We start from the raw sequence: 26,892 nt of genomic DNA, 5'->3' as shown, positions 1-26,892 counted from the left end.
TGAAAGTGTCTTCTGTCAGAAGAGATGAGTTGGATCAGCTGTGAGCTCAGCAGCAGGAGTGGCTGATCGGGAGCAGATGTTTGTCCGGCTTTTAGTTGGTTCCCAGCAAGAGGCTATCTAATCTGGTTCTGGCCTTGTTGGTAGTACGCTTGTTAAGTCAGCATGATAAAATAGCCTGAGGGGTTTGTGGTCGATCCTAACAATGTCATGTCATCACGCTATCAATCATTATTTCACAGTTTCAACAGGTTTTATTGGTCAACCTCAAAATGACTGTGCCATTAATAGGTTAGTTAGTCAATCAGCTACGATGACCTTACCTTCCGACTTCTGTCTTCTCCTGGAGGGCTGTCCAGGAGCATCATTTTAAGATATTCTTCCTTCGAAAGTCTCTGCAGCGATTTCCCATCCTGCTCGGCGGCCTGGAGCCTGCAGGCCTCCTCTGCGTACAGCTGCCTGTAAACCATACCGATGAGGGGGGGGGGCACAGAAGAGCAGAGCTCATCAGAAAGGTTATAATGAGCCACATCCTGCATTGGAGTCCTCGGGCCTTCACTGCTTGCCCCAGCTATTTAGAAAATAATGTCAGTATCACACAAAAGGGTTCAGGGTGGATCAGTCTTAGCATGCCAACATCAGGTGCCTCCATGCTAGTCAGGTGAACTTGGGGGTAACAGGGCTGGAGAAGGGAGCAGGGAGGGAATTGATTTTCAATCCCACCCTGTCCCATCTCACTCTGCCAAAACGATGGTTAAAGACACTGAGGAATGCAGCCAGGCTGTGAGAGGGAGAAAGGAACGAGGAAAGAAGGTTCGGACCGAAATTACATTCAGAGACAAGTGCAAACCACACACTGTGGAGGAGATTTCAGACAACAACAGAGAACACAAGAGCTGCTAGACAGGATTGACAAAGGATCAACAAGAGATGACATGTTTCGCTTCTGCAGTGTTTCTGTCTGTCATGATTTTCAGGGTGCCGAGTGTGTTGAGGAGTTTTACTGGGAAGGGAGGATGTGACTGACCTGCCTGGTGAAGTGGTGTGGCTGTGAGACCTCTGCTTTAAGTGAGCAGCCTGTGAGCATGACACACTGAGTGCTGTTGGCAGGGCGCTAGATGGCCGCGGGGGATCTGCAGCACGGCGAGAAAATGGGCAGCCTGGCTGACGGTTACCTAGAGACACTGGTGCTGAGAGTTGCCCTTTTTTAAGCTTTTGGCACCATGGCAACCAAGCCCTAATAGACGGTATAGAAAATGTGTGATTGCCGAAAGCATTCTGACTGATCCATGAGATGCCTGGTTAAAATAAAAGTGATGTATTCTGAAGGCTGCATCCAGGGAAAAAATGAATTAAGCTTGGTATACTAGCAAAGATAATGGAAAATTAAATAAATTATGATAGAAAAAGATTTTTGATTGCATGTTGATGTTACCTTCCTCTGTCCCTTCTACTTTAAACAAGTAAGAAACTTGAATCCGAGGAAACAGCTTACTCATGACTAGAAGATGAAATAACTAAAACATATATTTTGTTTTTAAAACAAAACACTCCTTTCAAACCAGCCTGTCCGTTGTGGAGTGTCTTGCTGCCAATCACTGTTAGACACTTCACTGGACCACAAAGGCTAAAACATAGAGAATAAAAAGAGCGGGGGTGTTGGGGCGCACTTAACCACAACATGCCTGTTTTGGGTGTAGACAGCTTGTTGCATGTCAGCTCCTCTCTCTATCACCATGGCGGCTGATAAGGAGTAAGTATTGTGGACAGTACACAGCAGGATTTGGGAGGAGATACAGCAGAAATGTCACAGCCACTGACGCACAGCTGGTTGTCCTCCACTCTCAGCGTGTGTCACGAGTGGGGAGGTGATTCTGGGACAAAGGGTGGGGGCTGGGGAGGTGTGTGTGGGGGGGGAGCAGACTGGGCCATGGGGGGTTGACTTTGACTAACTGAGTACCTTGAACGATCAGACAGCATTTTGAGGAGGAAGGCTAACAAGTTCTCCGCTCCTCTGGAACAAGAAGCAGAAGCAAGAGAGAAACAGCCGAGGGTTAGGAGGCACACATCCTGCGTTACATACAGTGTTAGAGCAAATGAGAAAACATCTTTAGAAAGGGGGAAGAGAAACTTCATTATGTTACAATATCTGTGAGTAATATTAGGCCATTCATCATGAGGCGCTTATGTAAGATGAAATACAACTGTGGGAATATAAAAACAAACAATGGGGAGGGTAACCAAATTATGGAGCTTTTTCATAAGTCGGCAGGAGATGACTTCACTGCATGTGATCAATCACATAGTCCTTAAGTGGCAAATTTCACAGGCTTACTGAAATTACTTGGGAGCTAAAGAAGGGGGTGTCTTCCAGGGCAACTCTCATATTTAACCCCTTTTAAAATATGCCCACAGCAGCCCGGACACAAACACCTTGGAAAGCGCACACACACATAAACACACAATCAAAGCAGTGTTTCAATTTCACCGTCAATGGCTCTCTGTTCTCTACAGAAAACTATTTCATCATCAGACAGATACAGTCAGCCGTCACTGCTTATATAAAATCTGAGGGGAGTAAACAATCTCAACCTGGCTGAGCGTCTGCATGCATTCCTCGTCCTCTGCGGTATTTCTATTAGGCTATTGTGTGGCGGGGTGTGTCCTTGGGCTGTGACAGCCGTGTGTTTTTGTGTGCGGATTGTTGCTTGGCTCCCAGCAGAGAGGCTCAGCCCGGCACTCCACAGGGACGCTGCTTCACGGGAACAATCAATAACTGCAAGTGACATGTGCCAAGTGTATTATGTCCGCGGCTTCATTGAGCTTATTTATTTTGTGGCTGTCTGCTTCAATCAAGGACAGTTTATGCACACTGGGTGAGCTGATGGAGAGGGGGGGCACTTGTATTGGAATTGGTCTGACTCTTGTGCAACAGAAACTCTTGGAGAAGCCTCAACAGCAAGAGAAGCAGCGTGTCATCTACCTTTGCATGATGGCAACTGAACTTGATGTGAACGAGGAAAATATTTCTATTAGTGGTTTAGGAGCGCATTTGGTGATGATCTCATACATGATCTCTCTTGCTTTGTCTCTCACACACACTCACCCACACTCTGAAATGTTGGGAGGTCCCTCAGTGCAGTGGGCATCTTCATCCTCATCATCATTCGTCTTCATGCCCACTGGGAGTGTGCAACCGGACAGTGGGCGTGTCTGTCCACAGGCCTCTGAGCTGGGTCCCGGCCCCAGCTCTGGCCCTGGCCCTGTGTTGCTGCTCTGGGGGATGGTGTACACCTTGGAGGAGTCAGCTGACATACAGTATCTGGCACCGCGGGCCAATGGACTGCCAGAGTGGTGAGAGCCACTGACCAAACAGCAACAAAAGAAAAAGGATAATGTAACTCATAGGTGATCAAAATGAATGAAAAAACATGAAAGCATAAACAAACATCAACAATGACAAAATGTGCTATTAGTCAACTCGCTCTAATGATTTTCAACTTAAAGTGATTGTTGAAAGCTCCGCTGTTGGCATGGACATGATGACATCTTCTCTTCCACAGAGTCAAGCTAATTCACCTCTGACCTACATTGGAAGATGACTCAAAACCAGTCCAGCACGTACATATTAATGCTGAACTTTGTCCTTTAAACATTTAGTCAAATATCAACTGACAAACCGTATTAAAGGGTCAGTGCATTTGATTTAGACAGAAGGGTATTTTCCCCTGTTACTCTGACTAGACTTGGCATAAACAAATGCTAAATGCATGGCTAGATATCACAAGGTAAAAGTGGGAAAATGTTTCTTTTTATTTTTTTATTTGGAGGAACATACTCTTGCACCTATGATCAAATAGTCTAAGTAATGATTTATTTATAGAGAAAAATATATATATGTTTTTCACTAAAATGGTTAGTATTGTAGTGATACTCCCCTACATTAACCCCTATGTAGCCCTAACCCTACTAAAGCAGAGTTTGTTTCATGGTAAAAGGTTGTATATGGATTGCATGTGCCTTTCTTTCTTAATGGACAAAACACTTTCCCTCCTATTCTCACCAAATCATTCTCTCATTATTTTTTACATTCACAGCACATCACATAATCCTTTCTTTTTAAGCTTTGAGCCTTTTCTTCACTAATGTGTCAACTTGGTGAAAATGCCTGGAATAACTCTGTATCCATACGTAGGGCATTAAGGCATTCATGCAGAATGAATGAATTGTATTTGACAGTGATGAGAAAATGAGCCATGCATCAGACAAAGAGCGCTCTGCCTGTCTTCGCTCCTTTTAAAATTGCTCACAGTGCATCATTTGCAATGTAAAGGTAATCCACCAGAATGAGACATATACTGTGGTTTCCTATTCATACCTTTTATAACATCTACGGAAGACAGTGTTTGTTCCATATTACATGCCTGGTTAGCTGCCAAACTGTAACATATAGATGCCAGGTTTTAATCCTAAGGTCTTGTTGTCTATTGGAAAACTTTCAGCAACATTCTTCTAGAATACCTCAGAGACATTGGAGTTGGCTTAAGCTGTGGGCACTACACACTCTGTTTCCATATTCATGACCATCTGGGCCACACCCTGCGAAATGTGCTCCTGCTGCTTCACTGTTTGTTCAGATGACATCCGGGTGTCAAATCCCATTACGTAAAAGGTGGGAAGCATCGGAGTAGTCAAGGTGATGGCAGGGGATCTTAACTCATTTCTGAATGATGTCCTGGAGTGGACAGCTCTGACGCCTCCCAAACAGGTCACTGATCTCAACAGATTGCGCTAACATAATCCTGTACGCCATAAACATATAGATAAACATTCCATTTCATAGAGACAGACTGCGAATGGCTGCAGGGCCAACCCTCTCTCACACCCCTCCTCTTTCCCAGATGGGTCCCAGTCTGGTGACAAGGACTTGGATTACTGTGTGATGAAACCTCCCCCCGTGTTGCCCTGGCCTGACAGCAGCCCCCCCCCCACTGGCTTCAGCACAGCTGGATGAGTCAGGCAGCGGGTCAGGAGTGCGGAGCACGGATGGGTGAAAAGGTCAGCTAACAGCCAGTAACCGGCCTTTTGTGCATGTGTTTGCTTCTGTTTGTGTGTTTAAAAGAACAGATAATGTGGCTGAAGAGATTGCTGGCGGCGGTGCGTGTGTGTGTGTGACTGTAACCACGTGTTTGGACACAGCGGATATTGCTCCGAGATACATACCATGAAAAGGCAGTGATTTTTATCAGTGGACAAATCAATAAGCCAACACCCAATTAAGCCACAACAGATTCAAGTAATTGTCAATTGAAGGTAGAACATCACAATCAAAATTGGCGAGTGTACGAGTATACTGTGTGATGACAAATAAAAGGAAAACATAATGTCATAGCATAGATATTCAGAGCAGTTTAGATTCAATAGGTCTCCCATCTAATTCTTGACTGACCACAAACATTTTATCTAGCAGCAAAACAGTAGATACCTAAAACAAATTAAAAACTGTACATTTAAAATCTTTTAGGGGAAAAAATAAAAATAACACACACTTCCCGTCTCTTCACTTTACCTTGAATGAGATGAGATCTCGCTTAGGTCTCCGATGCTTCCTTCTGTCACATGGCTAGACATAATGGCCGACGCGTAGCCGTGCGGCATGTACAGTTTCCCATGATCCTCTTCTGACGCCCCGTCCTCATGGTGCTCCGACGCCCAGGGGTGTCCCTGCTCCCCCACCCTGCCCTGCAGCAGCACCCGGGCCCCGGGGGCGACGCATGGATTTGTGTCGATGCCGCTGTCCGTGGACGCCCCTTTGATGTAAGTGAGGCCCAGCATCTCCGGTTCCATCAAGTCTCCGGAGCCAAAGTGCTTATCGTCGCTGTTGCTTGAGGCGTTGCTCGAGAGGGTGTTGCTACTTGAGTGGCTTGAGTTTTTATCGCCAGTCTGGTAGAAAAAGACAGAGCAGGAGGGTTAAAGAAGATACAAATACAGTAAATCAGAGGAGGTCAAATCATTCTTACGGTTGCTTTAACATGCTTGGTGCAAAACGGGTGGATGGGTTAACCCAGCGCAATATAGAGAGAGTGCTATCTATATGGCGCTGGGTTAACCCATCAGGCTACATCACATGTTCATGTGTGTCTGACTGAGGCTTCCTCAAGCCCATGGCTAGTTGACAAGGAATATAAAAAGAGGATATGTTTAATGTACATATAATGTTTTGGACTTCCTCTGAGAGAAATACACATGATCTAGCTCCTAAATTAGTTTATAAAAGGAATGTATTATATCTTGTTCATATCGCTGTTCATGATTAGGATAAAAAAATGGATGTAAAATATGCAAGGCCATGTCTAATTTAGTTTGAGGCATCTAAATTGTAGAACAGCAACCACAACATGTTAATGTATTTACTCAAAAACCAACCTCTAGTGAAATGGGGTTAACAGATATGTCTGATTGAGGAATATGAACTAAGACTTCATGAAAATGACCTGTCATGTTTGCTTCATCATGCTATGCTAAACACTGCTAAATCATGAAAGCATATTAAATTGCATCACATCAAAAACAGCTACTCTTACATGAAAAAAAGGGGGGGGGAGGCTGTGAGCATTATTGCAATGGGAATGGCACTGAAAGCACTAAAAGACGCTGTTAGCTGAATCCAGCAGCCTCTGGCATCAGAAGGAGAAAGAAAAGACGGAAGGAGAGATGGTGAATGGGCCAAAAAAAGAGATAAATGAGAGGGGAATATAGAGAAAGGAGAAAAAGAGCACTTAATATATTCAACCTTCGAGGAAAATGTGTCCTAGAAAAGTGTGAGACACCCCCAAACGGTGATGAGCTGAGAACCCCGTTAGCATGCTGATGAAGGGAAAGTGATAAGTGCAAAAAGCGACTCGAGGGGACAACATGAGGTTGAATATCCCAATTGAGCTCCTGGTTGCTGCAAAGCACAATAAAGGGCAATTTGACCTCACCCTGGCTCAAACACTGATGTGGGGAAAAGCAGATCGAGCAGAGTTGGGCATTTACTGCAGCACATGTACTGTAGAGGCTGCTTTAAAAGCTTTTAAATGGTGTGCCCTTTCACAGCAAGTTGACAACACATTTCTAAACACTTCCATTAAATGTCGCAGGAACAGAGTAGGTCAGACATGTACCCTGGAAAGCTTGTTGGGAGAGTCTTTGCTGCCTTCTCTCTGCTTCAGAGGGTTCAGGACCTTGGTGGAGGGGATGTGCCATTTGGCCTCTGTGGACAGAAAATAAAAGAGCTAAGCATGTAGAAGTGCAAAAGTGTGAATATGCAACAAAAAAGAAACTTTGTAAGAACATAGGACTCACCTGCAGATCTGGTCCTCTCCAGGGTGGGCTCCCGCTCCCTGTGGATCTCTCCGTCTCCCCCCTGGAGGTCACCTGCCTGCTCATGGAGGATTGGGGAGGGACACCTGAAGGCAGAAAGTGGATTGGACACATTGTGAGTGAACCTTGTATTCTAGTGAGAGAAAGGTTTCAATGCATTTACTGCTGTATGTACAGCAATTAGCTGAAGATTATTTAAGGTCAAATCACTTGAGCTTATAATAGAATAAAGAAGCTGCCAGACAACGCTGACAGAAGACCTCCTTTCATTCGATTTTCCAAGCCAGGCGCTATTTTGCTCTTGACAAAGGGAAAAGAGCAGCAAATGTTTTCAATGCGGGTCTTAATTAAATCCTAAAGAGCTACATGTAATAAAGGTTAAGACAGATGAACAGAGGTCGCAGTGTCTACTGATCTTTAGCTCTAACCGGAGATCTATCGGCTTGTCTGTGAGTCTGCCTCGGCTCTGACAGGCCGCAGTGATCACTGAGAGTTCAGTGCACTTTTGAGGCCTCGGACAGAAAGGCAGCAGTGTGAAGCTAAGCCTCTTGTCATGGTCTGTAACCACTTACAGACAGACAGCCGTCTCCGAAGGATTCTACTCAGTTTGACACATGTTACGCCTGTGCAGTCTGGAGCCCTGCATACCATTATATGATTGAAAGCAGGAATAAAAGCGATTTATATGTGCTGTTGAGGAGATAAAACACAAACTGAAAAACATTGACAGAAAAAACATCTTCCTGGCTACTTTCATTTTGACACCAGCTAAGATACTTCTCTTTTAGGATTTATTTTTCTTCATCAAAAGCTGTCTCTCTAAAATTACATTGTAGTTTGCTAAAGTGGCACTTTACTTGCAGAAGGTAAGAAGAACAAAAAAGTCTTTATAAGCACTTCCTATCATATTTAAGTGCTAGTCCTTACTGAATATTCAGAACAGAAGAAGAAGGATGTGAAGTTCCCACCAGAAATACTGTACTGGGCTTGGATTTCTTTTATGTGAATAAAACGGAGTGGCTTGATTTTCAAAGTGGCCATTTGCGTTTGAGCTAGCCTTTATGTTCTTCTGAATGTAACCATGAAAGTAAGGCTTTCAGTTCGAATGGAAAAGATCAGAATGCATGTTAAATGAAAAGAAACTCATACATAAAGGTCATCCCCTATTATCTGTCCTAATTTTAAACTCTGGATGTGGTATTAGACCCTGTGAGGCATCATTTTTGTTGGAACTCTTCCTGTAACAAAAAACAGAGTGACGAATGGCCAAAAATGCACTGATGATTTGATCATTTCATGTGGAAAAAATTGCTGTCATTTTGCAAAATTGCAAAATCTCGGTAATAGTGCTGGGACTGATTGTCGCTGCATTCATTACTGCAGAGCCGCATATTCCTGGAGTGACTTTTTACAAGGCTGTTTCAAAAGACTGCTGTGGTCCCGTACCCATCGTATCCGGGCTGCTGGGACCAGGTGCCGCTGCCACAGGGTCCGGGGTCACTGGAGGAGGACTGGTTACTGGGGGAGCTGCGGTAGTGCTGGTCTCCCTTGTTACATGACGTGACCTGGGGGTTCTCCATGTCCTGCATCGTCCTGCAGAAACAGTGGCAAAGAAACACTGTGTGTAAGAAACACCGTCATAGATTGTCAAAGCTTTGGCTGCAATTAAAGGGGCCCTTCAAAGCTGGTTTGGGTTATTTTCTTTCTGCAGTGTGTTAGACAGGTTGTGCTTGCACATGGTCTGCAAAGGCTGAAATATGGATGTCACAGTAGAGGGACAAAATATAAACATGAAACTCATCATAGATTCCCATAGCTTAGATTGAAATCTTCAAACGGCTTCTTTTGTTCAACCAAAACGACTGGATATTCAATTTACAATGATACGAAACAAAGAAAAGCAGTGAATTGTTTTGAGATGATGACATCAGCAAATTAAAAGACAATTATCTTTCTGTCGATCAAGTAATTGCTATACCAATAATCTTAGAGCTGCTCTGTCTGTACATATTATTATTTGAAACAATTGTATACTCAATAACTAAAAAAGACTAGCAACCGACAGTTCACAACAGTAAAAACGTCCTATCGCTCACTGTGCAGCTGTAATGACTTTATTATTGGCTGTCACTCCAGTGAATAGTCCTTTGCGTGTGAGCACTGTGGATAATCTCTAAGAAAATGTGAGAGCTGCCAGTGAGGGAGAAGGTGTCTTGTTCTCCAAAGACAAACAGAAACAGAACATTAGTTATGGTAATACGCTGCAGTGGGTAATCCAGATGGTGCAGCCCTGTGTGTATGTAGAGTAAAAGACACAAGTAGCTTGTGCACGTAAGAGGATGTGTTAGATTCCTGAGCTTTAAGACACAATCTTGACTCTGCTCTTAAACTGCTTTTTACAAAACCTCTTAAAGACGTTACGTCATTTACTTACTTGGACTTTGAGCATGATCTCAGCTCAACTTATCCAAAGTGTCTTGCAGTAAGTCATTACTCACTTAATGCCTTGAGACAAGACGTATGTTTGCTGACTCAAGTGTTAAATAAACACTGGATTCAAGTTATGTCTGCTGCCTAGAGGCCTTTTAACCAACACACAAGAGAAGGTAAAACGACCGGACAGATACACGACTACAATAACATATGCAGGATTGCTTTCACATTAAGTCTCCTGTCAGGTTGAAAACTCTTTCTTTTATCTATTTGTTTATGTAAGGAGTTTTAGATTGGGTCGGAGTGATGCTTCCAAAATGTGCATGTTTTCAATAAGTATAAGGGATCATTCAAAGATCAGAAATATGAAGGTACATTTCATGAAAAGAATCCAGTTCAACCTAATAATTCACATTCAGATCACATTTCAAATTGCTATTGAGAAGCTGTGAAATGATTGCCCTTACTGCTTTGTCATCAGGTTTCCTTTGTCTAGACCTCCATAGGAAACTCACTAAACTGTCAGTAGCTCAGTCAGGGAACACATCATCGAACGCTTTGGCTGGACCGCTCTTTTCCTCCAAAGCTGAAGTGTCGGTTGTCTCAGCCGAGTCCAGGCAATTTAATATGAAACAGCAACAGCTGCTTTTGTTCCCCTTCTCTTGACATAATATAAAGGTCTAAATGAGGGAATATTGAACTTTAATTTTCTCTCTGTGCTGCAATAACATGCAAGGCTATAGAGATTAGTGTTCTGTCCCAGTTGGCTGCATATTAGGTGTCATATTTTACAGTGCCAGGTGTGGACCAAGCTAAAAGGAGCAGTGGTTTCCTTATATCTTTTGTTAAACACCTCCCCAACCACATTGATTTGAAATTAAATCAAGTACACTTTTATTGACACCACCCGTCATGTTCAGAATATTACGATAATGTTTGAAAACAATCAAACTGTCTATATGAAGGTCAGTATGTTTGGGTTTCCACCTATGGCTAACTATTTCAATATTTGATAAATTACTGATAGCGAGCAGACTAGACTTCTCTGCTTGGCATCTTAAAATTGCTCAATATGTACATAAAAAACACTAATCTATTTTTATTGGGCTTCTCAACAACCTTTCCACGTAACCCCTGGCAATTGCAGAAGTACACCCTGGGAAATCGGTGCTGCTGATCTACATTTTTGTATTTATGATTTTATTTGTATTTTAAGTGTCTGTATAATATTCCCTTCCTGTCTCTCTCCCACCATCCCTCTTCAGTGTACGACTCCTTCTTCCCCTTTCCTCTTCTCCCACTCCCTCTGGGGAGCTACATATCGTGGTCCGCGGAAGAGCACTCTCTTTGTTTCTGCAGTAATTGGATGAGATGAGCTGAGCTGTGTCAGTGTCCCCATCACCTCCTCCTCAGCAGGGTGCAGGAAGAGGGAGGGAGCGGGGAGAAGGAGGGGTGGGGAGGGAGAGAGAGAGCCAGGGAGAATAGAGTGCTCCCGCTGCCAGGGACTCTGATTAGGCAGAGAAGGCGACCATTATCCCAGTATAGTCAGAACAGACAACACCAGAGGGGGTCGGTGTGACACACTGGAAAGGTTATCATGACTGTAGGGGTTTTATTAGAACGAACAAATCACTGCTTTACATGGCTCAATGGAGATGTTCAAAAGAGACACCGTCTAGGACAGGAACAAAGTCCAATTGTGGCCTTATCATCTAAAGGGAGATGAAAGGGAAGCCCTGAATTCATTGGACTAAAATGCTCCATTTATATGCATGCAAATAACTGAACACAATAACAGCCCCTCAAAGTGATACTGCAGCTCTTCTCTAAATGAGAGAGGCTCAGAGTTCAAAGATTTCATCTCAAAGGATTGGATCTTTTTGAGCGTTGTGATGTTTGATCGCAAGCTTTGCTCTGCCTAGGCTTCTAAAAAAAAGGTTGAAAGCTTGCCTTCCAAGAGTGTGTTGAAAGAAAAAGCATTTTGGTTTTTTCGATCACTTTTATCCCCAAAAAATATCATTTTTTTGCACAAAAATAGTCCTCCTTGTCAGGCAGATAATGGTCTCAAGTTGTGTTTCTTTATTTTTAGGGGATCAACAAAAAAGCAGTGAACAAACCTTATTTGATTATCTTTATTTATAAAGTCTAGAGTTACCTGGATCCATCTGGCAGCTTCCTATCAAAGGAGGTGCTTCTTGGGATGTTAGCCTGGTGCTGCCGGAGGATCTCCTGGCACTGCAGGCGATCAGGGCCCTGTGTGGGCGAGCCCCGGGAGTGAGGTGCTCCGCCGGTCACGGGCACCCGGTGCCAGGTGGTGTTTCTCCTGAAGGGCGTCTTGTACTCGCAAGGTGTGCCCTCGCTGTCGACCTTGTACTCCACCATGGGTATGCGGTAGAGCTCGGAGCAGCCCCTGAGTGGGAAGGAGGATGTGCAAGGAGACAAAAAATAAAGTTAAAGGTCAGGAATGAGGCCAGGAGGTAAAGGCTTCAGTTAAGTTGCATTTCAGGTTGCACTCCATACTTATTAGGGACTCAAGTCTAAGTTAACATGCCGTATCAATTAATATTTATTCGGCATTTAGCTGTAAGGAGCTCAGTGAACAGTCACAACCAGTGCTGCTAAGAAACATCTACGTTCATTAACGTTCTGTTCAGTACATGGTGATTTTATACACCTTTCTATTCCAGATACATTCAGCCCAGCATTTTGTACGACAGATTGCTCTGCTCTTAAAAAACGTATTCTCCTGAACTAGCACTTTGTGCATTGGCTCAAGAGGCGCTTTCACACCGCAGTACTTTTCCCACAAAGGTTCATGAGAACTTAGTTCATCAGAACTCTTTAGTTCTGATGAACTAAGTACAGATCGCGTTCACACCGGAATAAGTCCCTGGGGGTGGATTAGGCAAATGAAGCCGCTGACGTCACTTCTTCTTCTTCTGCTTTGGGTTTACTGGCAGGCCACAAACAACTTCACGGCGTATACTGCCGCCCAAAATCCCCGGCAGGAAGTCCCCGGAGTTGGGGACTGGCTTCAGTAGAAGCCTTCCGAGTAAATCACCAGAACCCCGACACCTCCTCATCTCCACCGCTCCCATGTTTTATTTTGTGTTGCCATAAGTTAGTCTCTCTTCGTTTCTGCGCTGGGCTAATGCTAATAATGCGAGGATAATAAAATGGTGGCTTCACAACACTTTTTTTTAGTTTTACGGGGCGTGGTTGGCAATCCGCCCAGCCAATCAGCAATATAGCTCTTTTCTCACAAGAGAGCCGCATGAGAGTCCCAGCTCTCTAGCAGGGACGGAAAAGGGGGTAAAAAGGTTCTCATTAACTAATTTTAGTTCCGGCTCTTTTTGGTGTGAACGCGACATTTCGGAACTCAGAACTAAAGTGGGAAAAGTACTCCGGTGTGAACGCGGCTAAGGACATGTTGTCTATTATTTAAATGGCAAAACTGCTTCTGCACAAACCTAAAACAGAGTAGATATGAGATAATTTGGGGAAATGTTTTCCTTGGCAGAGTCATTGTCATCGAGTATCCATAAGGACTCTGACCTGCCTGGCTACATGAGTGGCTACATGAGTGTACTGTTCATAGTTACTACCTTTTTTAATGACTATTTATGCAAGCCTGTCCGGCAGACTTTTTAGTTAGTTCTGTGGCTGTGATCCACTTAGTGTTTTATTTATTTGGAATTGTTTGAATAACCTTTCAAATTATTTTCATTGATGTCAAAATTAAAACTTTAAATGAAGTGTTAAAAGTAGAACGATGTTAAAGTGACAGTCACATCCCACAATTACTAATTAACAGTTTGCATCCATCTACAATTACAATTCATAATGAAAGGTCTAATGAATCATAAGAATAACAGTTTAACTAACCTTCATTTTTAGTCATTGAGTCATAATGATAACACATTTTTTTTTATTAGTAATGTAATAAAATCCTACATTACTATTTTCTTCCATTAATTAATAACATTTTTACTATTGCATTATCGGGCAGATTTCAGCTGTTACAGTACAACACAAGTGACCCTGAAAATTCGGGGGGGAGGGGAATCATTCATCCATTTCCATGACTACACCAAAACACACTAATGCTGTCAGGAATAGTTAGCCAGGAGCGGACATCTAAATATAGTGTGTCCATCCATGTGCAGGCGTGTGTGCAGGCGTGTGTGTGTATACACACACACACACACACACACACACACACACACACACACACACACACACACACACACACACACATCGAAGACGCATAGAAACCAGTGGAAAACACTTTTCCTTTTTTAATAGTCGAAAATCTGTGCTTGCCACTTAATCAGATATAGGTCTTCCCTGAGTAGCTCTGCACAGGAGGTCTTTTCTTCCCTCCATCTCCATCCCATTACTGCTAACATCGCTGAGGATCTCCAGGATGGACAAGGCCTGTGAGGCAATTTCATGCAACATTAATCTTTGGGGCCGGGCAGAAGCTTGGTGTGTTTGAAAGGGTGGGGTCGGTGGGTCGGGGTTAAACAGCCTGGGTGCTATGCTAGCTCTCCAATAGCATTTCAAGCATGAGCCTTATGATTACGCCAACCTCCCCTCTCCAAACTCCATTCTCCAGAATCCAATGGGGTATGGAAAGCTGTGTATACACTGCTGTGGTCATACATGTACACACAGCGGAGCTTGAGGAGGTTGATTGCAAGGCTGCGAGTAATCCCTCTCAGAGAGACCTTTTCATCAAACTGGGCCATGGGTGGCTGGGCTGTTTACAGCTGGCCTCCCACTGGACATGTGGGTGTTAAAAGATCTAACTAGAAGATCATCGCACGCTTCCTCCTTGTCCACCATGTTGCTCACATCTGATCAATGTCACCAACGAAGGAACCTCATCCACGATGAAAGACTGTCAATGGCGTATTCTACTTCCTACATAGTTTACATTATTTATTTAAATGTATTTAGGTAGCATCATCACTGGTTCGACATATGGGCCAAGTGAGAGTACCGGTAATTTGGGTCATTACAGCATCAGAAGACGTTTGTAAAAGACGATGGAATTGATCGAGTTGAGTGTGGATGAGGATCTCAGAGATTGTTTTGTTTTTTGTGAAGTCTGAGGTTTTTATTAAGTCATTTCATGTTAACGTCAGAAGAAAAAGGTGCCAACAAGAGTGTTAGATCTTGACTGTTGGTCAATTGGCTTGTAACAGGGCTGTGACCCACTCATTACCTTGATTAACTGTGTGTGTGTGTGTGTGTGTGTGTGTGTGTGTGATCACGCCAGGTTGCCACACAACATTACTCTCTGAATAGACTAAACCTAGCAACAGGAAAGGTCTCGCCCGTCGTCACTTGCCCTGCTTTTTTGCGCCATAAAGAGCAAGAACTGACAAGGTGAATTTATCTTATGATGCTAATACTCTCCCTCAGCGCTGCTACAAGCTAAGCTGGAAGAAGAAATAGCCATAGTAATCGCCTGATGCATGTGGAATGTGTTTCTTGTTTGTAATGTATAGGGGGACTCGGACTTGATGTGTATAAATCATGAAGAAACAGCAGGAAACGGGTGTTTGGTAAACACTTAATCCTGAGCCGGAGGAGACATGTCCAGGCAGTTTTAAGGAGAGGAGGAAGCCAAGAACTGGTGTGAAATAATGCTGTCTGCTTCCTCTAGATTCCACCAGGAACTAATGTAGGGCTGCAACTAAAGATTATTCTCATTTTCCATTAGCTTGTCGATAATGTTTTTGTTCTATAAATCAGTTGTCTATAAAAGAAAATCTCCACTGCTTTTCCCCAAAGCCCAACATGATGCCCTCAAATCCCTTTGTCCACAGATAAAAGACAATCAGTTTAAAAGAAAGATTCATTAGTTGAAAGCTAATCAGTTACTCTGCGTCACTCGTCCAGCTAACTGGTCTACAGCTTATAGCACAATGGCCTCACATGAGCTTGTAGAGATTGGGAACATTTACAACTCAAAACAGAAATCCAGTTGACTAAAAATAGAGTTATCGGAAGTAATTTGACAGCACAATTGGCAGAACTTGACATGACAATACTAAAATAACACCATTGCTTGTTTGAAATGTTAAAAAGAGTGCGAGGCATGTTGGAGGTGAACAATCAGCCCCTTCAGCTGCTGGGTCTTAAAGAGCTACAATAGATCAGTGTGATAACGGGACCTTAGACCTCTGTCAGAGAGCCGTCACTCTAATGACATGGCCAGCCAGCGACTGAAGGACATGCTAATCCATTCCCAGAGTCAGAGTCTATGTCACAGCAAAGACCCACAGGTTGTGACCTCCACCAGGCATTTGCGAAATGTTTTCAGGAGCTTTATAAGATCAGGTGTGGGGGAAAAGTGCATGGGTTGGCAAAAAAAAGGGAGAAAAAAAAGCCCCTTTCAACAACTTCTTTGCAAAATGATCTAAAAGGAAAAAGCGCCTCCTGTGAAGAATGTGAGAGGATTAAGGCGAGCAATTTGTGATGCAGGTTTTTTTTAAATTTTGGTTTAGCCGTGCTATCTTTCACAGGGTGTTGGCATGGGAAGTGATAAATCCGGCTTAACTTCAGTCCAGATGAAAATCCATGTTGACAAGTCTGATGACACTTCAAAAAGAAAGGTCACAAGTGGCCATCTGAATGTCACAGGCAATTCTCATTATCAGCAGGGGGCTGGTGCAGGTTGAACCCACTTAATTCGGGTTAGCCATCACTTTAAACATACATCTTTGTGATTAAAACGGAAAAGGTTCAGTATGGTCTGACGAAAAACATAAAAGGCACTTACTCTGAAAATACACTTGGTTTTTTGTTTCTGTTACTCTTTGTATGTCTTGTTGTAATCATCTACTTGGGTCCAAAGTGTACTGATCCTCTTGTTTACTCTTCATTCTCTGGTGACCATATACCAAAACATACAATCCCTGCCATGCTCTGTACATCACATTCCTGATTCAAAGAGCTAATCCATTTCATATTTTTCTCATTAGCTTCATCCAAGGCTAACATGTTGAACTTGTTTAAAGCTTTTCAGAGTGATGATGGAAAAGCCTCTGGTATAGCGCTGGGCTAAAACCACATCCTTCCTTCAGTGTAAATAAATACAGTACTAGGTTTGGCTAATATTAGAGCCATATCTCTGCTCTCTAGTCTACTTCAGGCTAAGCAGAGTAAACCCATTTAGGGCATAAACAAGCTTTAGGAGGTTTGCCACAAAGCCAATGTTACACACTGGTCATTCAACATAATGTTAGCAGCTATATGACCCATCAATCCTCACTGAATTTGGAGGAATCACAAAGACTGAACGAAATTCTAACAATTTAAAAACAGAAAGGAGGCGACCCACATCTCCCAGGCCCAACATTTTCTTACGAAAACATTTCTCCTTGTCATGTAGCGATGTGGAGCCAGGGTACATTGTTTGGAGGTCATGAGATTCTTGTCCATTGTTGTTAGACTAACCCCCATCTCTGTGGCCACAGGGGACTGACTGGGCCCCTACTGAATTCCTTTCCTTTGAGATAACGATGGAGAAACTGGAGGACTTATTGTTGACTGCAACACTTTGGCAACTCAAAGACATAGCAGCGAAAAAGAGTTGAGGGCCCTCGAGATTCTTCACCTGACCTCTCACCTCTTGAGTTGTTGGAGCCTTGGGAGAAAATTCACAGGACCCCAGACGGAGCCTTTTTGGTTCTCATGGGACGAAGATGACAAAATGTGTTTCTTTTAGACAGGGAAATCTTCATGTAAAAATCAACAGCTCTGACCAGTATGGACTCCTGCTATAATACCTACTAATCTGCCAGATGCATCTGTTTGCAACGCCATATATGGGTCAAGCTCACTGAATTATGCATCATGGCACCCATTATAGACGTACGGCAGAACGCATATCTACTTCTTTATAGCCTTCTATATGTGTGAATAGTTCTACATTTTTCCACAGTTCTATATGTACATTTTTGTAACTACTATACGTTCTAATTGGCCGTTCAAAGTGCTGTCTAAGGCTTTGGTATAGTCAGTGAAACTAAGCCAGATGTCTTTCACTGGCACAAAATCTGTGTCAACAACTTCTTCTACAGAATCCTACATCCTGTGACCACATCTCAGACACATGCTTTTAGACATATCGTTTTGGACAGTGTTTGTTTTGTCTGCTTTCTGCTACGCTGAACTGCGATTACGATTGTATCATCATGTATCATCACAGCTTTTGATAAGAGGATTAGACGTTGGTTCTGCCAGAGAGGCTGCTGCGGTGGATTCACAGAAGGTGCCTGTTTGCCTATCAACTGGCTAAATATGTGACTCCTCTGTTGCCAGACAAAAACTTGAAACATGTTTAACACGTGCCAAGTATGCAGAATTCATTATGACACATATATAAATGCACAGTTGTGTAAGATCGTAATATTTTGATAAGTCATTGAGATGATTTTTTTAAACTAAGAAAAATGTATTCTCAATATATAGATGTCTTCTTAAATTCTTCATCCAGCTGTGAGGATGTCACATTTTCACTTAACAATGTTCAATAACAGAAGAATTCACAATGCATTGGCAATATTAAAGCAATAACAAAATAATATTTTTGTTGTGTTTTTGTCACATTTTTGGTTGAAATAATAACATATCAAATGTGTGTAGAGAGGTGAAGAGATTCTGTGACCATACTTACCATACTACAAAAGCATACAAAAAACCCCTGCACAACTCAACAGTAAAAAGGGCAACCAGATTAACTGAGAAATAAAGTATCCACAAGGCTATGATACATTTTTTAATTAGTTGTTTATCGTCACAACTGGGTTATTAAGACAACCTTATCCAGCAGAAGGATATCGAAATTCAACACTTCTGTTTAGAAATGCGCATGTACAATGTGATAATTCGTTTAAGTTTTATTGACATTTTTGCAATTCACTGACAACCTTAGCATTACCTCCAACCTCACAAACGGATAAAGGGATGACGTGAAGTTATTCTCTCTCTCGCTGTCAAATCACTCTGCTGATCTACGACAAAGTGGGAAAAGCACTCGCTGGTAGACGTTTCTGTCAGAACAACCAAAACAAAGATGTCAAAGATGTGCGCGTGAAAGAGTGATGGATTTGATTTCACAGGACTGTCTGTCTCTCACAGACAAAACAAGCCGATGTGCTTTCAGAACAAACGTTTCACACAGAACTTCATCTCTTGCCATCACAAAAGATTGTTTGAAATATGCCTCGCTCTTTCTTTTTTATGACAGGAGCAATGGAGCCTCCACGTGGGTGTGTGTCCCTAAAAATGGCAGGCACTCCCATCCTAATTACTGAATAGAACATTGGGCAAGGTTTTAAAAAACGCAATCTGCAAACGTGAGCTGTCACACAATGGGAGCGAAGGCTGAGTCATTAATCAAAAAGTTCCTCTCATTATCATTAGTGAGAATCGCTGACTGTCCATGTCTGCGTGACTCTACAGCCCTGCTGGAGCTTTCTCTCGCAACAAAGCCGCATCAATACAAAGACTGTCCCCTCTCCAGAGAAATCAGCGGCGAACAACATCAAGCCTCATGCAACAAAAACAGAACGTAAGCATTTCTTTATGCTAATAATCTCAGACACGAGGGCAAATGCCAAGGTAATTTACCCCAGCTGCATAGCAAGAAAGAGAAGAGGAAACGACTCTTCTGTTATGACTTCATCCATTTTCGAGGAGCACCTGTTTCTCTGTTTTACTAATAGCATAGCAGCAGCCAAACATGAAAGACAATAGGAAGTCTGAATATGTTTTGTAAGCATTGTCTGTAGTGTTGATTGAAAGTGGCGGTGGGGTTACCTTCTTGGGGCGCCGTCTTCGTGAGGCTGGATTATAATCACTTTGACACTGACGGATGTGCGCAGCAGGTCGATCATTTGCTCGTGGGTGAGAGTAGCGACCGCCACCTTGCAGATCTCCACCAGCCGACTGCCCTGCCTCAGCCCCGCCTTCCAGGCGAAGCCAAAGGGCTCCACGTCGGCCACGATGCCTTCAAAGTTGACGTGGAAACCGAGCTGTCCGAGGCCATTCCGACGCAAAGTCATCTCCGACGTCTCACAACCTCTAGTGGTGATCTGGAACCAGAAGGGAAATAGGGTTATTTAAAATAAAAGTATATCCATTTTGACTCAACTCTAGTTATCCAGATACACAAAGACAGCAGGACTTTAAAAACACTTAAGTAGATACAAAATTCCAACACATGAATGGATGCAATCATTATGAGAAAACAAAAAACAAGCCTGAAATGTTGAGTGATCTTAAAATCCCTTAATAAGAGCTTTCTACGCTGACAGTTTATTACAACAGCAGCCTTCAACATAGGGCTGCTCAATTAATCGTATTTTAATCGCAATTACGATTATGGCTTGCAACGATTACGAAAACAACGTAATCGAAATAAAACGATTATTTTTTGTATTATTATTATTAATCTTTTTTTTCTTTTATTATTATTTTTTTTTTGTTTAAGTTATATTAAAGTTCAGGGTAAACTGTTAAAAACATACTGTTCAACATTTTTTTCCATAAATTTATGTTTTCAAAGTAAATGGATAATCGTTTTTAATAATCGTGATATCAATTATTGACCCAAATAATCGAGATTATGATTTTTGCCATAATCGAGCAGCCCTACTTCAAAAGTGTACAATTTTGATATTTTCTGATATGTGTAGGTTTCCTTAAACTAGTGAAATACTATTAGAGCACAGTGAAATCCTGTCCTTAAGCAGAAAAACATGTGCATGTTTGTTTGGCTAATTCAAGGAAGCTCTCAAAATGGAAGTTATTAGGAGGATACATGGCGGAGCTAACTGGTTTAGTGCACAGAGCTGCTTAGAGGCAGCTTAAACACACGGGAACTGCAAACATAGAGGCACACCTTTCTCTTTGGACACACATGGACTTGTCTATAGAACTAAGTCTGTTAACAAGAGATAACTTCACCAACACATAACCCACTGACCGCTGATGCATACAACAATATGTATTCTCCCATTTTCTTGCATCAATTAACTGCATCCAGAGACTGAAAACTTCACTTGTGGATGACAGTAGCTGTTTGTCCAATAGCGTTTGTAAATGAAACTTAAAGTATGCTCTTTTCCAATTATGTACTTACATGCAAATGTAGTTGCCTAAGCCACTGCCTAAAAGCAATTCGGGTTCAGCTGAAGTTCAGACAACACTCTTGATTCAGCAACATTACATTTAAACAAACAACCACCAGACTGAGCAAGATAAAAACACGCCCCTGTAGACTATCTATGTTCGCCATAATGAAACAACTGAGCTTACTTATCCTGGGTGTTTGTACATAGTGGGTATGGACTTTTTTGGTGGTAAAACTGCTGGAAACAAACCTCACACTGGATCCAATGAGTTTTAATCAACCATTAGATTAGTCGTGGTTCAATTGTGGGTGACTCCATTTGCCTCAGAGTGGCAGCTGGCTTCAGGGACACATTAACTCAGGCTATGGCCTGTCAACACTCCACCAGATTCTCACACTGAGAGAAATCCTACCCCGCTGTGAGAGGAGATCCGTGACAACCTTAATGCATCTCCTAGTGAGACACAACCCTAAAACTTTATTAGGAGGAAAGGAACTCATCCTGTTGGTCGAAGTTATAGGTCACTGTCTCGGTTTTTGCAATAAAATCAAATTCAAAAGATCCCGTTTTAAAAGAGAGATGACACTAAAGGAGCACTTTTGTGTTAGGACCCATGCACTAAACAATTCATCTGCAGAAAACGTCAAGGGCAAAAGAAAAAGGACATAAAGCTTTCAAAAGGGAAGTAAATGGTCTGTGTAGGAAGAAGGCATTGGCTGGGGAATTAGGCACCATGAATCAAACTGTCCTTTGTCAGGAAATTCATTAGGCCTAAATAATGGCTTTCTAAATGCCTTCATCATAGAAGCTAATGTGTCCAGGTTCTCCTCCGTATAGCCAAAATCTATAATGTCTGAATCCTAGAGGACACTTGTTATCTCTAGGAGGAATTTGAAACCTGTAAAGATATTTCCATGAAAGATGGTGACAGGAAGTCTGGCAGAGTGCTGGTGATGTAACGGTACAATACTGTCTCAAAGAAACCCAAAGCATCAGCCTCAAATCTGTTGTCAAGCAGTGTTGCTGGCGGTGATCGTCAGTGAGAGTTCTGACAGTCAGAAGTAGCTTTGACATTGATGACACACACTGTAGTAGCAAGTTCTACAGACATGAAAAACCCCTGTCATCCCTCTGAAGCTTCAAAGACCTGAAGTCTCACACTCGTATCTCTGCGCTGAACATTTGTGAATCAATTTCTAAATCTAGGACAGAGGCTTCTGGTGGGATATGGAGCCATTTTGCTTAATGGGGCAAGACATAACCATAATGACGTTTTCCCTCATCTTGCTCCTTTTCGTTCATAGAATGGGTAAATAGAGTTTTGTGTTGGTTTAGGAACAAAATGCCTCAAAATGGTGCTAATAAGAAATTATGAATTGATTTGATCGGTCAATTCATTATTTAAGTTATTGATTGAGGAGAAATTGTAAACATTGATCAAGATCTTGTTCAATCTCTCTGTTATATTATATAAAGTTAATTGGATTTTGGATTGCTCGTTGAACAAACCAAGCAATATAAAGATGTAATTGTACTTTTAATAGAATAATAATTTGTTTTTGTATTAAACTCTTGTATTTTAGAATACAGTGAAATTGAAATGTATTCAGCACAGCTAAATGTTAAAAAAAAATTCCCATATCCTTCAATATATAGAAAAAAAGAGCATGAAATGATGACATTTGAGAAGCTGGAACTATAAAATAACTGTAGAGAAATTATATGAAATGATTTATAATACCATAATAGCTGTTATTTTCGAAGCATTTATTGTCAATGTTGTCTTTCCCTACTACTACTCCTACTTTCCATCTTGAATCACTCAAATCTCCAGCAGATACGGTGGGTTGCTTTTATCTGCAGCCCTGCTGATGCATACAGTCGATAAAGAAGCACACACAATGTGGGAGGCTGCCTGTACTTTGTCAAGGAAACAAAATAAATGTGGCACCCGAGCCCTGACGACTTGTCTCATAAAAGCTGAACACGTGGCCACCCAGCTCAGCGGCACCCTGGAGAAAAGGACGTTATCACAAAGCTTATAGCTGTGCTCTCACACTGGCCTCCTCTGTGTGTTACAGTGGACAATCTGTTCACTATGGTTTGCATTACATCACAGGTCCGGCAGCCTGTAAATCCTCCCAATGAAACACGATTCGAGACAACCTCCGGGATATTACAGACACCTTTGGGACAAAGTATGCAGGCAGCTACCAAATGTGCCGAATGCTGCTGCTCCACTCTCTGTGTGTACCACAAATATCACCCACTTATTAATACTCACCCTGAGCTTTTCCTTTGAAATATACCTAACAAATCCCATGGGTAAGAGGACAGTGAATGTGAGAGGATATTAGCATAGCGAATGAGGAAGCCATGTCCTTTGGCTAATCACAAATGCTAATATATCCTACTCTGTCCTTTCTTATGATGAGTTGAGTAGACACTGAATGACACCCGTGTCCTCTTTAATATTAATTATGGTAAATACTTCTTCGGGATCTTGTGCTTTTTTAGGCGGTTGGGGAAAATCTTTGTGCTCATGTTCACATTTTGCTCGTTTTAATCTAAGCTCTTTAGAAAATAGTTCCCTGCGAAAGGTTATCATAAAAAAGGTGTTATTATATCTGTACGTAGTTATCCTCAGAAAAATAAGGTTCCTTCTTATGTTTTTTGTGGGAAATAGATTTTTACTTGCAAGTTGTTTGCTGAACGAAGGACTTACTGTTTAAGGTTTGTTGGAAATGACAAAGAGCTTGCCAAAGGGATCAGTGGAGGAGAGTGTGCAGGCAGGCAGAAATAAGGTCAAAGACCCAGGCTCAGGTTGGATTTTGGGATTCAACCTCAATGTTTTTTAAAGGAAACAAAGGGCTGCCTGATGATAAGTCCATGGAAACTAGAATTAGGGAAAGCAAGCCTACACAGCAGCACAAGGAGAGGAAACAATGCATCTGATGTTATATTGCAAGCGTCCAGTCTGAGGAACCAGGTGCTTTGGCCTATTTTGTCTAGACTTGCATACCCCAAAAAAACAGACAGTAACCAGGGCTTTGGTAGAATATAATCAAATGTCTGTTTTTATTAACGTTCATTGCTCTCGATGGCAGTGGTCAAGGAGAGATGTGAAGGAGAATTAGTACGAACCACACTTACACTGGGGTATGGAATAATGCGGTGGTGGATGTTATTAACGGCCAAATGGTGTGTCACTTTAAATGTTACTGATGAAGGAATTGTGTGACAGCATTTAAAGAATTCTGCAGACTCTTATCAAGGCTGCCAGTTAGTCACTTTCACTTAGTTAGGAACCTTCCTTTCCAAAAGAGACTGCACCGACGGCAGCTCAGGGCCACAGAGATGTACAGATGGGTAAGGCAGAGCTACAAAATGGGGATGTGAAGTAGTGAGGCCAAGTGTCTTCTATTCTTAGCCTGTCAGAACCACACAAAAAAGCGTTTTCTTTGCTCCTCTTCAAAACTGGGTTGGTGTCCTGATTAAGCAACCCCCTCCTGTACCTGCGCCCAGACCTCTGCCAAATTGAGAAAGGGCCAAAATCACATCAACCGTAATCCTCCTCCCTCCCATTTTAATTTATTGTCTGCTTCAGGGAGTTTTGACAAAAAAATGCTATGATGTTTCATAACGGTTTATCATATCAAGTGCATGTCAGGACAGCATCTGTACTTGTGTGACCTTAACGCTTAACTTATTCTGTGTGATCAGCCAAAGAAAGCTATCAACGTGAGGTCTGTAATCCTCCCTTGACTCCATTGATTTCACATTCAAGTGACACTTCCGCCTCTAGAAAACACAAAGAGAACCAGGCGGAGGCACGGAGGGGAAGTCAGAAAAACATTTTGAGTTATTTCTGTCAGGAATGCTGAGGTAAAGGCAGTGAAATAAAATAAAATACAAGAAGCCCAGCGTGGAGTAGCAACGCCTGAGACTTGACAGGATGGATATAGGTTAAGCAAGCAACAGTTCTGCTGCCATTAAGGCTTGTGGTAAGTAGTAAAGCTACAATGGCAAGAGCAATATTTGCAGAATGCATTGTTTCACCACAGAGCTAGCACAACCTTCCTTAAGTAAAAGGCCTCGCTGCACCATTAAAGTATGAGACACAATCACAATAGATTTTCCTGGCAAACGAGGGACTGCTACTTATGTGTAATTGATGTTACTTATAGGTCTCTTTTTACAAAATGATGAACTGGTTCTTCTTAGAAACAAAGAAAGTCCTTTAGAAAATACATTTCGACTAAAACAACCACTTGGAAGAAAACACTTTTGAAAAGGCCCTGTTATTCTTTTTGGGGTTTTCCCTTTCCTTTGGTGTGTTATAAAGGTTTTGTGCTTTGTGTTTTATGTAAATGTCAACACAGGCTAAAATCCCAAAGTTCATACCAGAGGGAGTTTCTCCTTTTGATCATTAAAGCATGTAAACATGTCACAGTAGAGGCACAAAACACAAATATGAACCTGAAAATGAGCATTATAGGACCCCTTTGAGTCAGAAGTCAACAACACAGCAAAAGCTCTCACTAAAATGCTTGTAATATTGATAAGACAACAATTGTGTCTGCCCCAACAATGTAAAGCAAAGAGAAGACCAATGCAACAGGTCATGTCATTTCCAAAAGAGAAGATATAGTGAGCAGCAGGCACAGATAAACGCAGCAAGCAGAGATACGTATATGTTGCTTTCCTCTTCTCAGTTCTCCTATTCTTGGTACACTAAAGATGACCCGTGGCTGAACAGGAAAGGGTGTCGTGAATATTTGTCTAATGTTGATGTTAATCTGTCTTTGCATGTTTTTGTATTCGTGCCAACCTGGGCTGCACCTTGGCTGATCCATTAACAGCATTTCAGACACGCCACTGGAATAAAGACTTAATTGTTTTTACTGTAATATCCTCATTATATCGAAAATAAAACTGGATGAGATGAAACCCTCAATTAGCCTCAGAGGACTCCTACAGAGAGTAAATTACTCCCACTCTGAGGTGGAGGCAGTGTTTTCAAATCTCTTTGTATTGTGTGGTATGATTTGAGACCGATACTAAGACGTGTGCATTAAGTATCCTACAAAGGATCATCTCATCTTCCCTAGAAGGCATTAAGACGTCTAAAATAACTGAGATAATGACAGTTGAGTCTTTAAGGATCTTACCTCTAATCTTTGCACCATCTCCCTGATGTCTTCTCCACAGTTGTCGTGGGCTGACAGCATGACACACTCCCCTCGCTCATAAAATATCTTAATGCTCATAATCCCCGAGGTCCATCCAATGACATCACGACACGAGCAGTTGAAGACTACATTTTTTGATTCCTCCTCAATGAGCACAATAAACTCATTGGATATGCCCAGCAGGCAGTCCACGTCTAACGACTGGCCAAAGTCCCGTGCACGGACACTCCAGGTGATGGCCCCCACGCTGAGCATTTGTGCATCCTTTCTGGGTTTCACCTTCTCCTTCTTCTTGGCTCCGAGGGTGATGAAGCTGAATTTGACAGCAGAGTCAATAGTAGCCGTGCTAACAAAGTTCTCAGCCAGGTCCTTAAGGTACTCCTGCCGCGTGCGGGTCGCCATGGCTCGGAACTTCTCAGACTTGTGCGCAGCGTTTTCTCCGTTGATGACCTTGGCGAGCAGGAAGTCCCTGAAAACGGCCGACTTTGGGAAAGTCACAGACTTGGGAATAGGGGGCCCGAACGGAGGCACGTCTTTGGACCGGGACACGGCCACGCTGGAAAACAGGAAGTCAAACAATGAATCACAAGCAGTGGTGACAGTTAAGAGAATAAAGAAGTATTGAACTATACGTACAATGAGCAGCCATTTGAAGAGTGTTGAAATGATATGGCTTTCGGGGAATTTATTTCTGGTGGAAAGACTGATCTCAGACTAATCTTCCTCTGTTCAACAAATGCTATGTTATTAAC

General features: G+C 42.4%; 1 protein-coding gene across 3 annotated transcripts in view; it reads right to left on the bottom strand.

Annotated features, from left to right (window-relative positions):
- LOC104961235 (signal-induced proliferation-associated 1-like protein 2) overlaps positions 1-26,892 on the bottom strand; it is a 51,487-nt gene that overhangs the window by 10,383 nt on the left and 14,212 nt on the right. For 2 of the 3 annotated variants that reach the window (XM_010789496.1, XM_010789498.1), the window contains exons 7-15: positions 26,120-26,696; positions 19,633-19,907; positions 11,951-12,205; positions 8,809-8,955; positions 7,345-7,448; positions 7,164-7,252; positions 5,567-5,940; positions 3,104-3,361; positions 321-456 (exon numbers count right to left, since the gene is read on the bottom strand). In XM_010789496.1, the coding sequence (XP_010787798.1) occupies positions 321-456; positions 3,104-3,361; positions 5,567-5,940; positions 7,164-7,252; positions 7,345-7,448; positions 8,809-8,955; positions 11,951-12,205; positions 19,633-19,907; positions 26,120-26,696 (2,215 nt within the window). The remainder of the gene's footprint in view (positions 1-320; positions 457-3,103; positions 3,362-5,566; positions 5,941-7,163; positions 7,253-7,344; positions 7,449-8,808; positions 8,956-11,950; positions 12,206-19,632; positions 19,908-26,119; positions 26,697-26,892) is intronic. The other variant, XM_010789499.1, reaches the window with a different exon arrangement.

The sequence above is a fragment of the Notothenia coriiceps genome, unplaced genomic scaffold (assembly GCF_000735185.1).
Source record: "Notothenia coriiceps isolate Sejong01 unplaced genomic scaffold, NC01 NC01_scaffold00032942, whole genome shotgun sequence".
In the NCBI taxonomy this organism is placed as follows: domain Eukaryota; kingdom Metazoa; phylum Chordata; class Actinopteri; order Perciformes; family Nototheniidae; genus Notothenia; species Notothenia coriiceps.
This window is presented reverse-complemented; position numbering and strand designations above follow the sequence as displayed.